Source organism: Perognathus longimembris, chromosome 3 (genome assembly GCF_023159225.1).
Source record: "Perognathus longimembris pacificus isolate PPM17 chromosome 3, ASM2315922v1, whole genome shotgun sequence".
In the NCBI taxonomy this organism is placed as follows: Eukaryota; Metazoa; Chordata; class Mammalia; order Rodentia; family Heteromyidae; genus Perognathus; species Perognathus longimembris.
The window spans coordinates 53,644,451-53,659,091 of record NC_063163.1 but is presented as its reverse complement, the minus strand read 5'-3'; the positions used below and the strand labels follow the sequence as shown (position 1 = coordinate 53,659,091).

Sequence of the window (14,641 nt, the reverse complement as noted above, 5' to 3'; positions counted from 1 at the left end):
AGAGAGAGACCTACACACAAAATAGGCCTTAGCATTTTGAAGTGGGAAGCATAGTTTCAGCTTGTAGTGAAAAACTGGTAGAAGCCAAGGAAATGAAAACCCTCTCTCGAACTACAAATAGTATGTGTTCATCCCACCTGTGGTCAGTTGTACAGTTCAGTTTCTTTTACCAGTAGAATGTGTGCTGTTTTAAATACTTATTTATAATATCTTGGATATGCTTATACATGTTGCCTTGTGTTGTGCCTTTTCCAAAGACATTTTAATTTGGTGAAGCAGTTAAGATTCATTATATTATTTTGGCATTTACCACAATTACACAATAATCTGCATTAGAGCTTGTTTTAAGTACCAGCTATGACCTGGCTCTAAAAGCAGATTGTGAAATCCAAGATTAGAATCATTCATTTTTTTTTCAAATTGGCAGGGAAATGTAATAGCAAGGGAAAGACAATGTAGGGTTTAAGCATTCAAAAAAAAATGCTTTTCAGGGTTATCAGCTGTTAAAAAATGGATGCCTTAGGTCTTTTGTGTGAGGGCCTAGCCATCTGCTATGCACCCTAAAATACAACCCAATGTCATTGTTAGTATTCAATTCACTTTTAAACGATCCAGTTATTAATTCTAGTATTTGTTTTACATTTGACACAGATACAGAAATGGCCAGTTTAAAAGAAAAATGACTAATACCTGCAGCTAAGCACTAGCTGCATGACTAAAACATGTAGCTGAGTATATTTTTTTTTGTTTAAAATTAAAATATATGCACTATTCACTACCCAAAGGCCAGAATTTACTGCTGTGGGCCAAGAGGGTTAAAAAGTTTTTTTGTTTGTTTGCTTGTTTTGTCCTCAATTGTTTTTTTTTGCACATAGCAGAACAGCTTACTTTGGAACTCAAGAATTTCTAAACTGAAATAATGTTTAATATTCTGGTGAAAGCCTACCAGAAGAATTTAATAAAAGGGTGGTAATGTGGGTCTGGATGCTGACAGTGGTTTTCTACACAAACCTTTCATACATTAGGATTTGGAGGGTTGTTTGTTTTTTTGGTTTTTTTTTTTGTAGCACTAGGGTTTCCAAGCTCACAACTTTGCACCTGCTTGACAGACACCCTACCTCCAGCCCTTTTTGCATTCGTTCATTTTGAGGTAGGGTTGCAAATGTAATGTATGCCTGGACCAGCCTGGACAGTGATCCTCCTGTTTGCTCTTTCCATGAAGCTGGGAGGACAGATGCATAGCACCACACTCAGCTTTTTATTGGCTAAGAGGGAATCACACAAACTTTGTGCCCCAGCTGGCCTCAAACTGTGTCCTCCGGGTCTCCCCCTCCCTTGTATCTAGGATTGAGAGGCATGAGCCACCACAAAAAGAAGATGAGGAATCATATGTAGAATCAGTGCTGTAGAGAGACTGAAGGAGATTCAGATTCAATGTATTTCAGCAAGGATTTATGTATATTTAATGGTTATGTGAGGGCTTAGGCAAGGTGCTAGAAGAGGGAAGAATGAGGGATGACAAGTAAATAAAGATTAGACATAGAACAGAGTCCCTGTCCTGTGGTACTTAGCATTTTCTTGACCCATAGGTAGTGACACAGACCCCCCCTTCAGGGTGTAAACTGGGAAGAGGAAGCTGCCTGTGTGCCTCATAGACATTGATTTACAGAGCTCTTTCACTCCATGAAGCATGTTTTGTTTCTGTTTGGATTTTGTTTTGTTTTTGAGCGTCTCCTTATATAGACCAGGCAGGCCTCAAACTCATTCTGTAGCCCAAACCTTAAACTCACAATCTTCATACCTAGTACCAAGATTATGAGCATGAGCCACCACACCTGGTAAGAAGTATTTATTAGGCAAAATAAAAGCAAGAATGTTTTCATCTTTAGGTAATAAACTGTTGGAATTCACCAACCCAAGGCTAAAAGATTCTAAAAAGATCTTTGAGTTACAAATGGAATAAAACTACATGTTGAGAATTGAACCCAGTAGGCCTGTGAATGAGATGAAAAAGAAAAGTATCATCTCATTTGTTAGTTTTTATTTTCTTTGTTTAGACAAGGCCTTATAAAGCTCAGACTGATCTCAAACTCAATCTTCCTGCCTCCACCATTGCTGGGATTACAGGGCCACTGAGCTACATTCAGCCCACATCATTTACTTTAAAAGCATGATTTTTTTTCTTCCTAAACACCAAGTATAGTAGTATAGTATTACCTATTTTAATATTAGTTTTCAATTAAATTTTTCTTCTCAGCATTCATTTTATTTCTATAATCTTGAGGAAAAAATTCCTTGGTTTTTTTTTTTGAGAAAATCTCCTTGAATGAGAAAATCTTTCTAATCCACCCACTGAATAGAAAATCACAATGCATAAATTGTTGACCTACAGATTTTAGAGCCCATCCTAAAGTTTAGCTGTTTGTTACTTGGACACTATGCTGTCATCCAAGTGGGACAATGATGAACCAAAACAGTCGATTCAAGTCTCCCAAAGAAATATCCAAAAGATGGCAAATGTTGGCCCTAACATGCAGAAAAACAGAACAGAGAAAAGTGGATTTACTTAAATGGTTTTTATTGGAAGTGGAAGATAAAACTAGTCAGTATTTGAATGTAGAAAATACAATAGATGAGTGAAATTGTTTATTCATGCAGGTCAACCTTAACATACTCCAGAATCTCTAAGGAAGCTTACTAAATCCTAGCTCCAGGCTTTCAGGTTCAGATGAGTGGAGGGGTAGGAGGTGTGGAAGGAGGCCAGGCCCACCTAGGAATCTATATATTTATAAGCATCTGTTTGAGACTGGTTTGTACCAATGACCCTTTTACCAGACAAGTCATCAGTGAATCTAGCTATGCCTCTTAGTGGCTGTCAATTTAGAATTCCTTTACTTTAGTAGCAAAATTTACAGAAGGTGAGTATAACATAACGGGAAGGTAGTGACCAGCATGGAGGTGAGGTTACAATGGGATGAGGGGAGAGATTTGCTCTAAATCCCACTCATCCTGAATTATTTCATCAAAAATCCTCAGATCCAGTATAGATGACTTATCAAACTATCTGTTATTAATTCAGTAGTTAATTAATGGAGCTGGAACCCAACAGATGAACAGGCCTTTGATCTTTGGTGCTGAGACCTTTGACACAGAAATCAGTGGATGAGAATATGCTAAGAATGTCTACTCCCTGGAAATAGACATTGGCCTGCTGTTATGTTCTCAGTTGAGGAAAAACAAAGGAAGGAAAATCAGACAACAGTCCTGTCTTCAAGCACAGGCCCCAGCAGCATATTTAAGCAGCCTCTCTGTAATATTAGGCTGATTTGGAAATGTAATGTTTGTGAAAACACTGGAGCCAGATTACCTGCATTCAGATTTCCACTGCCAGTGACTAGCTGTGTCACCTCGCATAAGTCATTTGATTTCTCTGGGTCTTGATTTCCTACTCCATAAAATGAGAACAATAATAGTCTCTAGTCCATAGTTTTTTGTGGAACTTTAATTGAGTTAATGTATATTAGAGCATTATGTTTGTCCGCTTTCTGTCTTGACAGAATTCCTAGCATAATTGATTTATAAGGGGAAAAGGTGACTCCTAGTATTAGAGATTTCAGGCCATGATCAAGTAGGCCTCTTTCTTTGGGCCTGTGCCAAGGTAAAACATCACGGTGGGAGCATATTCAATGCAAAACTGCTCCCCTGCTTGCAGAGAAGCAAAGGAGAGAAAGAAGAGACTTAAGTTCCACAATTCTCTTTGAGAGCATACCACCAATAACCGAAAGACCTCCCATAAGGCTCCACCTCCTAAAAGTTACACCTCCCAGTTGCTCCATGGGGACTGAGCCTTTCACATGTAGGCCTTGAGTTATGATACATACATTCTGAGGAAATAATTCTCATGAAAGCAGAAGTCCCAGTTCTCATTTATTAGTCTGAAGCCTGAAAAATATGGACTTCTCTCCATTATAAAATTCCTGAACTATTAAGATGTTATATGAAAAAGAGATTTTGAAATACCCAAATGCCATATAACTACAAGGTACTTACTATAATATTATCACAAAGACTTCCTTTAGCTACCTACTAGGGATGGTTTTCTACACAGGTTCTTTATAAAGAATTCTTATTACGCAGCAAAATATTTAATACTTACTCAATTTGTTTGCATTTGTAATGGTTTTTTTTTCTGCTGTCTAAACACAATGGTGAGCAAGCCAAATTTGTGATCATGGAATGTGAAAGGGACAGAAAATATTGTAGGGCTGAATGCTGATGGCTCATGCCTATAATCATAACTGCTTAGGAGGCTGAGACCTCAGGATCACAATTCAAAGCCCGCCAGGGCAAGAAAATTTGTGAAACTTTTATCTCCAATTAACACGAAAGAAAGAAAAAGAAAGAAAGAAAGAAAGAAAGAAAGAAAGAAAGAAAGAAAGAAAGAAAGAAAGAAAGAAAGAAAGAAAGAAAGAAAGAGAGAGAGAGAGAAAGAGAAAGAGAGAGAAAGAAAGAGAGAAAGAAAGAAAGAAAGAAAAGAAAGAGAGAAAAAGAGAGAGAGGGAGGGAAGAAGGGAGGGAGGGAGGGAGGGAAGAAGGGAAGAAAGGAAGAAAGGAAGAAAGAAAGAAAGAAAGAAAGGAAGAAAGGAAGAAAGAAAGAAAGAAAGAAAGAAAGAAAGAAAGAACCCAGAAGTAGGGCTATGGCAGCAGTGGTAGAGCATCAGCCTTGAGCATAAAAGTTAAGAGACAGCCCTTAGGACCTGAGTTTAAACCCTAGTGTTCTCTCTCTCTCTTCCCCTCCCCCCCCTACACAACATTGTTGGAAAGAGCAGAGGCACTGGGATTCTGATCCAGAGGCAGGGTAGGGAGTGGAGAAACAGTAATATAATGTGAGGGATGACACCAGAGTCTTGCTGAGCTGTAGGAATTTTCCAAGTAGAGAAAGGGCAGGGAGGCATACCAGGCATTCTGAGATTCGCAAAGGTATATGAGATTTACTGACATGGGGTAAAGGCCTAGATATCCTGAGCAGCCAGATACAAGAGTGTCACCTTATGGCAGGAAGGCATTATCTAGTAGCTTATCAAAAAGCCCCTGAAGGACATTAAATGGCAGGGAATTAAGTAGACGTGTGCATAGTTTAAGAGTATCGTTTGACTGTGCAGGGAATGGATGAGAAATAAGGAAATTACTTTAGGAGACAATTGTAGTGAAATTATCCTGAAGTGCTGAAAGTGTATTACTAGTACATAATGCATAGACAGACCAAAACCCAAAGCTACTCAGTTCTTTCAGTCTCTATCATAGCATCTCAGTCATCATATTTATTTATTTTATTTATCTTTCTTTCTTTTTTTCTTTTTTTTTCTTTTTTGCTGGTACTTGGACTTAACTCAGGGCCTCATGTTTTTGCTTAGCTTTTCCATTTAAGGCTAACACTAAACCACGTGTTTTTTTCCTGCTAAATGTACATAAGAATCTCTTGGATTTATCTGCCTGGCTAGGCTCAAACATTGATCTTAACATTTTAGCCTCCTGAGTAGCTAGGACTATAGACGTGAGCCACCATTGCCCAGCTCCAACACAGTCTTAAGAATAAAAACAGGTCAGTCACAGGTAGCCTGCACCAGAAAAAGGTTGAGAGGATGGAGGTGCCAGGCCTGGCCCATGAGGTAGGTAGTTCTATTATCTACACTCTATAGATTGGGAAAATCAGACCCAGAGCAATGAAGAAGCTTTCCCAATGCTGAACACAAAGCTAATGAATTATAATGCCAGGATGGATTTAAACTCAAGCAGTTGAACTGTACAGTCTGCTTTTAAGTACCATGTAAGTTCACCAAAGATGTTGTCTGGTTTTGAGCAGTGGGAGGAAAGGAATTCTGAATTCCTGAAATTTTTTGATGAAAGAAATTTTTAACTACAACTTTACTAGCTCCAGGTGATTTTATGTGTATATGCTGGCACTAGGCCTTGAGCTCAGGGCCTTCATACTGCCACTTAGTTTTTTCATTCAAAGCTTGTGCTCTGCTACTTGAGCCATAGCTCCACTTCCAGCTTTTCACTGGTTAAGTAAAGAGTTTCATATTTGTCACTCCAGGCTGGCTTCAAAGCACACTCCTCAGATCTCAGCCTCCTGCATAGCCAGTGGCAACTCACAGGTGTGAGGTACTGACATATACTTTTAAACAACTGAAATATTTAACAAATTACATCATATACTCCTATTAACCAGCAAAAAAAAACCCTCAGAACTTTATATATGCATTTGTTTCTAAAAAGTTGTGCTAATTATTTTCCTGAGGCTGGACAAAAATTATAAATGTATTTGGAGGGGTAAGCATGAAAGAATGTCTGGAAAAGACCTTAGAATAAAAATACTATTAAAAGCAACAAACAGTAGAAAGTAGACATGCTACATACTTAAATACATTATAAAACCTAAACAAACTAATGTAGCTCTAGGATTTGAATAAACAAGTAAAACAAAAAATGTGAAACAGACCTCTATGCATATGGAAACTTAGACTTTGAGAATGAGAACCATAATTTTTAAAAAGTTGGTTTTAAATGACATACACAGAGTAAGTTTTCTTCCCCAAATCTAAAATTGTCTTACTCAACTCTTCCCTGTAGAATTCATTTGTGTGCCTCATCTTTACATAGTTTCAAGGTAAAATTTATTCTCTATCATTTCTGAGCAATTATGATCCCAAATGCATTCACTGTGCTAAAAAACAACAACAAAAAGCAAAACACAAGGACAAGGTAGAAAATGAATAAGAAAAGAGAAGAAATGTAAAAGAAAAGACATAAAAGAAGATTTACACTGAAAGACCCTTAGCACACACTGCTTTCTCTCGTGCTGACAAGCAAGAGTAAGCAATGCTCCCACCACCTAAGTGAGAGCTGATGTTTAAAGAGTTAAAAGGCTGCACTAGAGGTATAAATGGGCTCAAGGTACACTCAAGACAGAATTATTAAAATCGATTGATTTGCAGTGTGCTGGAGATGCAACACAGAGCTTCACCCATGCTAGGCAAAATGCTAAGGTAGCTTTAATGGGATTAGGTCTAGAACTTCAGAGAGGAGTAAGAAGGCTGCACAAAAGACATTCGAGTCAACCATAAAGCAGTAGAGTAGGTAGGTATGATGAGCACACCTATGAATGAATGAGTTGGTGGGTGGTTATGTGGATGGATGAATGGATGAATGGGTTTATATGGGAGAAAAGAATATGGGGAGAGGAGGCACTTCTAACATGGAAATGGAAGGAGCACAGCATAACTAGTTTATGGAGCTGTGGAAGAATAGCAGGATGAAGCTCACACCTGTAATCCTAGCTACTTAAATGGCTGAGACCTGAAGATCAAGGTTCAAAGCCAGCTTGAGGTGGGGGAGGGGGGTCATGAGGCTCTTATTTTCAATTCACCATCAAAAAAATCTTCAAGTGTAGGTGTGGCTCAAGTGGTAGAGTGTCATCCTTGAGCAAATAAGCCCAAGTCATGAGTGCAAACACCAGGACCAGCAAAAAACAAACAAGAAAAATAAAAAGAATAACAGGGTGACAGAAAACATTGGTTAGAGCCAAGTATTGACAAGTTAGGTATGCCATGCCTAGAAAGGTTAACTCACTCCCATAAGCTTCAGGCAGCCACGCAGTCTGACTTCTAAATAAAGAAAACTGTAATGGCATAATCTGGGGCCATGGGAAAGAACGGACTTCATACAGCCATGTGACAGTGCTGAGCACTTACCTGTAGCACAGAAAGTGGCAATGAAAGTGTTATCATATTCAAGAGACATTATGTAGCTAAAATCTACAAGATTGATTGAAAGGATGGAGTGGGAGTAGAAAGAGAAATGAAGACATCCATCTAGTGAGAAAACTTGTGCCTTCCTGTCTGCCCCCTGCCACCCAGCAGGTCTCCCTGCCTCCACTCTATTCCTAACACTGGACCCCAGACTTCCTGCCTGTCTCCCTGATCTCCATGACTCCCCCTCACCGTGTTAAGAGGCCTGCACCTCCCATGGAAGTTGCCTTGTCAGCCACTGCTCCTTCACTTAGGCCTTCTGCACTAGCCTTTTTCAGCACGCAAGGTATCAGCACATAGGTTCCAAATAATCAGACTTCTTCCCCCTCCCTTACCCTCCAGGGCCTGCTGCCTCCCCCTGAGATGCTGTCTTTCCCACCAGGATTTTCCCACCTCTCAGTTTCTCATGCCTAGCACAGTGGCAGCCACACACATATCTGTTGAATGAAGGGAGTATATGAATTAATGAAGGACTGTGTGAATGAAGGAATATGTATGTGAATGGGTTGAAGTGAGTTTTCATCTAGAAATCTTTCTTGACTATGGAGTTGGCCATGGTTTTCTTTGTACCCTAGTTCCTGTTTCTGCTAGTTTGTTTGGTTTTTTTGGAGGGGGGGCTGTCTTATTGTGTGTGTCGTGTGTGTGTGTGCGTGTGTGTGTGTGTGTGTGTGTGTGTGTGTGTATACATATGCTGGAACTGGGGATTTAGTTCAAGGCCTTAACTCTCACTTAGCTTTTTTGTTGTTGGTGGTCAAGGGCCTGGGCACTGTCCCTGAGCTCTTTTTCTCAAGGCTAGCACTCTACCACTTTGAGCTAGCATGCCATTTCCCAGTTTTGAGTGGTTAATTGGAAATAAGAGTCTCACACCAGGACTTTTCTGCCCCATCTGGCTTTGAACTGTGATCCTCAGATCTCAGCCTCCTGAGCAGCTCCCACCAGCACCCAGCTCACTTGTCCTTTTTTGCTCAAGGTTGGCATTGTATCACTTAAACCACACTCAATTTATACTGTCTTAGAGTTGAATGTTTTTTGCCTGTCTCTCACTCCCCTTCCACTCCAGAAAGTAGAACATCTTCAGACACAGGGTATTCTGTTTTCTCTGTAATCTAGATGATGACCTTGTAAAATGGGAATCTGATGGGATTGGCTGTTGCCAAACTATACCCAATGGGTCCTAGAAGATAGGATGTGCCTTTAGGTACCTGCCACCCATCTGACCTGGCTTTTTTAGCTGTTCAGAGAAGAATCACCTCTGTACATCCCCACTTAATCACTAATCTTCCCTTTTGGTTTCTGTTTCAGAATAAAGACCCCAAGATGGCTCGAGTTGCACTGGAATCTCTCTACAGATTACTTTGGGTTTACATGATTCGAATTAAATGTGAAAGTAACACAGCTACTCAGAGGTGAGGAGCTGGCTTATGTTGATGGTGCCGTGCCATTGGGTTAATCATTGTAATCGTACTATCTAGCCATTTTGGAGGTGTTTTATTTTCTTTCTTTGGATTATCTATTTCTCCTTATTTGTACAAAGGTGTTCCAATTCAATATGTCAGTTTGTAAGTACAATGCATCTTGATCAGTGTTGCCCCCTCATCATTATCAGCATGCCATTTCTCCCAACCTCACCCATTCCCTCAATTTACCTACTTTCATTTTCACATTCGTATATTGAATATTATGACTGTGTTAGTACTGGGGCTTGATATCCCTTGGCCTTTCCACTCAAGGCCTGCAGTCTACCCACTTGAGCCACAGCTCTACTTCCAACTTTTTGCTGGTTATTTGGAGATGAGAGTCTCTTGGATTTGCCTAGCTGGGCTGGCTTCAAACCACTATCCTCAGATCTCAGCCTCCAGAACAGCCAGGCAAGGGGTACACCAGCACCTGGCAGAGAGTGTTTTCTTTAATTGCCACCTATGCTAACCTATCTAGAACCTATTAAGAACAGAGAGTTTCTAAAATAAACAAGTACTCTGCCATTTGGCCTTTGGTTTCACAGCCATTACTGAAACCTCAGCCAGTACCAGTATTGACAGGTTGCACCTCCAAGATTCCATTTATCACATCAGCACAGGAAAGAACTATAATTTTTCTAAGTAATCTTAGTTGTCCAGAAAAAAATTCTCATCAAGTAATTATGCTAATGGAAAGGGATGAGGTGTTTGTTGCCTTTTCTTGAATTCTCTGGTACTTAGATAAAACAAAATATCTGCCATTTCCCCCTGGAAGAACCAGAGCTCAGCCACTCTTGCTTATTTTCTCTTCTCTCCCTCTTTCTCTTCTAGCCGGCTTATAACCATCATCACCACACTTTTCCCCAAAGGGTCTCGAGGTGTTGTACCAAGGGATATGCCTCTGAACATCTTTGTGAAAATCATCCAGTTCATCGCCCAGGTAACCTAGAAGTTTCTGGAATTGCGACTCTTCCAATTGCTTTTAAGTAGCCAGTCTCCTCCCTATAAAGTTCTATCCAAGGAAACATCTAAATTATTACCTTAGGTGTTTATGGTTTTTTTCCAGAAAGATTTCTGTTTGTATATGTATTTTCACACATAGCCTGTTCTTGGATTTCAAAACAAATTGTACCTGAGCACGTCAAGTGCTTTTAGCATCTGACAAAGAAACTGCGAGACTGAGTTGAAGTCTAAGGTCATAAAGCATATTACAAAAAAAAGTCTCTTGCCTCCCTCTCTGCCTTTTCCTGGTTCTCCAATCTGAATGCTACCAGCAAGTGAGAAAGCAAAAAAAGATGTTGTCAGATGTTTGTAAGAATTTTTTTTTCTTCTTCTTCTTCTTTATGCTGGTGCTAGGACTTTAACTCAGGGCTTCATTCTCCCTTGCCTTTTCAACTCAAGGCTGGTGCTCTACCACTTGAGCCATAGCTCTACTCACTTTTTGCTGGTTAGTTGGTGATAAGAGTCTCAAGGACTTTCCTGCATAGGCTGGCTTCAAATCTCAGTCCTTAGATCTCAGCCTCCTGATTGGCTAGGATGATAGGTGTGAGCCACCAGCACCCAGCAGAAACATTTTTAAAGAAGATAATTTAGTGAAACTTGAGGGGAAAATAATAGTGTTCTAATTGTCCTGTGGGAAAAAAATGAAAAATTTTATACAGTTTCCCAATTATCAAGTTAAATTTGGTTGTGTGTGTTTTTAACCCCAAACTATGCTACTTTTATATAACTTTTTCATGTATTAATGTATCAAAAAACTCGGTCCAGTAACAGTTAAAATAGTTTCTATATACAATTTGTTATTTAAATATAAGACTCTTGTTTTCTTTTTATTTTCTTCTTCTTTTTTTTTTTTTGGAGCTGACAATTCCCCAGGCCTCAGCCAAGCTAAGCTCAACACAGACTCCACATATCTTCCAACTTTGACTTTTTAAAAAAACTTCCTAATTAAATGCTGTTACTTCAACAAGACATTTGGTTGTTTGTTTGTGTACATGCCAGTACTGGGGCTTGAACACAGGGCTTGGTTGCTCTCACTTGGCTGTTTGCTCAAACTAGCACTCTCCTATTGGAGCCACAGCTCCACTTGTGATATTTTGCTGGCTAATTGGAAATAAGAGCCTAAAGGTCTTTTCTACCCAGGCTGGCTCCAAACCACAATGCTTAGATCTCAGCTTCCAGAGTAGCAGGATTATGAGCATGAGCCACCAGCACACAGGTAGGAAAAGATTTGTATTCCAGTCCAGTCTCTGCCATGAGCAGAGAATATCTTTTTGGTATTAGGGTTTGGGGGTTGGTTTGTTTTGCCAGTCCCGGGACTTGGGACTGAGGGCCTGAGCACTGTCTCTGTCTTCTTTTTGCTCAAGGCTAGCACTCTACCTCTTGGGCCACAGCACCACTTCTGGCTTTTTCTGTTGATGTGGTGCTGAGGAATTGAACCCAAGGCTTTGTGCATGCTAGGCAAGCACTCTACCAGTAAGCCACATTCCCAGCCCATCTTTCTATTTTGTGATCAGTTGTTTCTTCCTATGTAGAATGAGGGTAGAAATGCCTGTCCATTATGCCTTCAATTATGATATGAATAAATGGAAAGAGGAGGCTTTAAAAGGCTGCTAGGGCCAAGCACCAAGGTCTCTCATCAGTTTGTAATCCTAGTAAATTAGGAAGCTGAGAACAGGAGGATCACCATTCAAGGCCAGCTCAGGAAGAAAAGTCCTTGAGATTACATTTCTAGTTGGCAAGAAAAATGCCCAACTAGAGGCATGGCTAGCACATGCTAGCACATCAGATAAACAAGCAAGCCAAGCAAGAGCTTGAGGCCCAGTGCAAGCCCCTACTTCTCTCTGTGTCTCTGTCTCTGTCTCTGTCTCTGTCTCTCTCTCTCACACACACACATACACACACACACACACACACACACACAATGGTATAGAAGGACAACTGACATAAAGAAGTGAGGCTTATCTTTTGCTTCAGAGATGATTTAATTTGTATTTCTCACTTGTGTTGGGTACAATGAAATATGTCTGTAATATGTTTGCACTGAGAAAGTATATTGCTTGCTGTGCAGAAGGAAAACTGAACTTTTCTATGTATTGTTTAAGAGGTGTAGAGGGAATGCCTTGATTATTCGGGAAGATTTTATATAAAGTGAACATGTCATACTTGGACAGCTTCTCTCCTGGGTTACCATCGCCAGGCTTAAGTGTTCTCAGTTAAGCCTCTTGCCAGTGGCCAGTGGCTCACAACTGTAATTCTACTCATGAAGCTGGCATCTTAAGAATCAAGGCTCAAAGCCATATTGGGCAGGAAAGTCCAATAGATTCTTATCTCCAATGAAACAGCAAGAAGCCAGAAGTGGAGTTGTTGCTCAAGTGGTAGAGCACCAGTCTTGACTGAAAAAGCTAAGAGCACCCAGGCCCTACGTTCAAGCCCTAGTACTGGCACCACACACAGAAAAATGGTCAGTTAAATATCTTAATATAACTTACTTTTGGATTCTTCTTCTGACCTATCAAATGTGTATTATTAAATGGACCAGATGATTAGAATGACAGGGAATAGAGGACAGTGATTATGAAAAGTACACTTTCAAGTTGTTTGAACAAGTCACTAGCATCTGCTGTGCAAATACAGTGATTTGTGCTGTTTCCAGATGTTCACTCAGCTATCCTTCTGCCCATGTCTCTCCCCACATAGCAGACTGAGGCCAACCTGGCCAGCCAGCAGCCCAGATGAGTGTGGTCCTCCCAAGAGGCTTCCAGGTGACCCATAAAACCAAGCAATACCCCTCTGTCTTCAGCAGCCATCTGTTTGGTACATGAATTTGCATTTAGCATTGTCATTTTGTTTTCTTGTTTTTCCCTCCAGGAACGTTTAGATTTTGCAATGAAAGAAATCATTTTTGATTTTCTTTGTGTGGGAAAACCAGCCAAAGCCTTCAGTCTCAACCCAGAGGTATGAAAGATCCTTTTATGTACTGGTAACAGGGCACGTTATTTACGGACCTTACCTTTTCCTTGTATATTGAGAGAATGGGGTGAGAAGCAACCTCGGTCAGGTCTTTTATTTGCTTCTGTTTCTGACCAAATGAAGAGGATGGAGCTTCTCAAATACAATATTGGATGAATAGATTTAGGATGATGAGTGATTGATATGCATAGTCTCTTCTTGTAAAATGGAATAGTTCTTATCCAAAAAGATAATCTGTGCCCAGGTGCCACGGCTCATATCTGTAATCTAGCTACTCAGGAGACTGAGATCTGGAGATCCAATTCCAACCCAGCCCAGGTAGGAAAGTTTGTGAGATTGTTATTTCCAGTAAACCAGAAAAAAGCTGGAAGTGAAGCTGTGGCTCAAGTAACAGAGTGCCATTCTTGAGCCAAAAATACTGAGAGACAATGTCCAGGCCCTCAGTTCAAACCTCAGTATAGCACAAAAAGGGAGAAAGGAAAGGAAAGAAAGGAAAGGAAAGGAAAGGAAAGGAAAGGAAAGGAAAGGAAAGGAAAGGAAAGGAAAGGAAAGGAAAGGAAAGGAAAGGAAAGGAAAGGAAAGGAAAGGAAAGGAAAGGAAAGGAAAGGAAAGGAAAGGAAAGGAAAGGAAAGGAAAGGAAAGGAAAGGAAAGGAAAGGAAAGGAAGAAAAAAAGGAAAAGAAAGGAAGGAAGGAAGAGAGAAAGAACGGGAGAAAGAACGGGAGAAAGAAAGAAAGAAAGAGAGAGAGAAAGAAAGAAAGAAAGAAAGAAAGAAAGAAAGAAAGAAAGAAAGAAAGAAAGAAGAAAGAAAAGAAAGAAAGAGGAAGGAAATAATAATCTGTTACTATAAATCAAGTTGTTTTACTTTAGAAAAGTTTAGGAAAAGAAGTGAATTATCTTTTAACTAGGTTGATGCAAGTGAATAAAATTTAATATTAGAAGATGATGAAGCAGAGAACAAATGCATATAATAGTAAAAATACAAAAACATAGTGCAACTTAATTAATAATCTATGAACATATTTCTATGCCAACATCCAAACTCTAGAGCCAGGTAGGTTGTGGGAAGGAGTCTAAGGTGGTACTATAGTAGTACTCTACAAAAATTGTCTAAGGCAGTTCTCTTTATGTAGAATATTCAGGGCTATGCAAATCAACAGCAAATTCAATTTTAAACTTTTAAACTGTCAGAAATATGTTTGCTAGATAAACATTATACCATTTAAGCCATACCTTCAGCCCTTTTTTGCTTTAGTTATTTTTCAGATAGGATCTTGTTTTTATCTAGAACTAGTCTCAAAGAACAAAGCAGTCTTTCTAATAAATGCCACTGAGTGATTCGATATCCATCTGCAAAGTAAGGAACTCTAATCCATAATTGGACCTGTACACAAAATGAACTC

General features: G+C 39.7%; 1 protein-coding gene across 6 annotated transcripts in view; it reads left to right on the top strand.

Annotated features, from left to right (window-relative positions):
* Fry (FRY microtubule binding protein) overlaps positions 1–14,641 on the top strand; it is a 348,931-nt gene that overhangs the window by 195,637 nt on the left and 138,653 nt on the right. For all 6 annotated transcript variants that reach the window (XM_048341548.1, XM_048341549.1, XM_048341547.1 and 3 more), the window contains exons 12-14: positions 9,113–9,216; positions 10,099–10,207; positions 13,138–13,224. In XM_048341548.1, the coding sequence (XP_048197505.1) occupies positions 9,113–9,216; positions 10,099–10,207; positions 13,138–13,224 (300 nt within the window). The remainder of the gene's footprint in view (positions 1–9,112; positions 9,217–10,098; positions 10,208–13,137; positions 13,225–14,641) is intronic.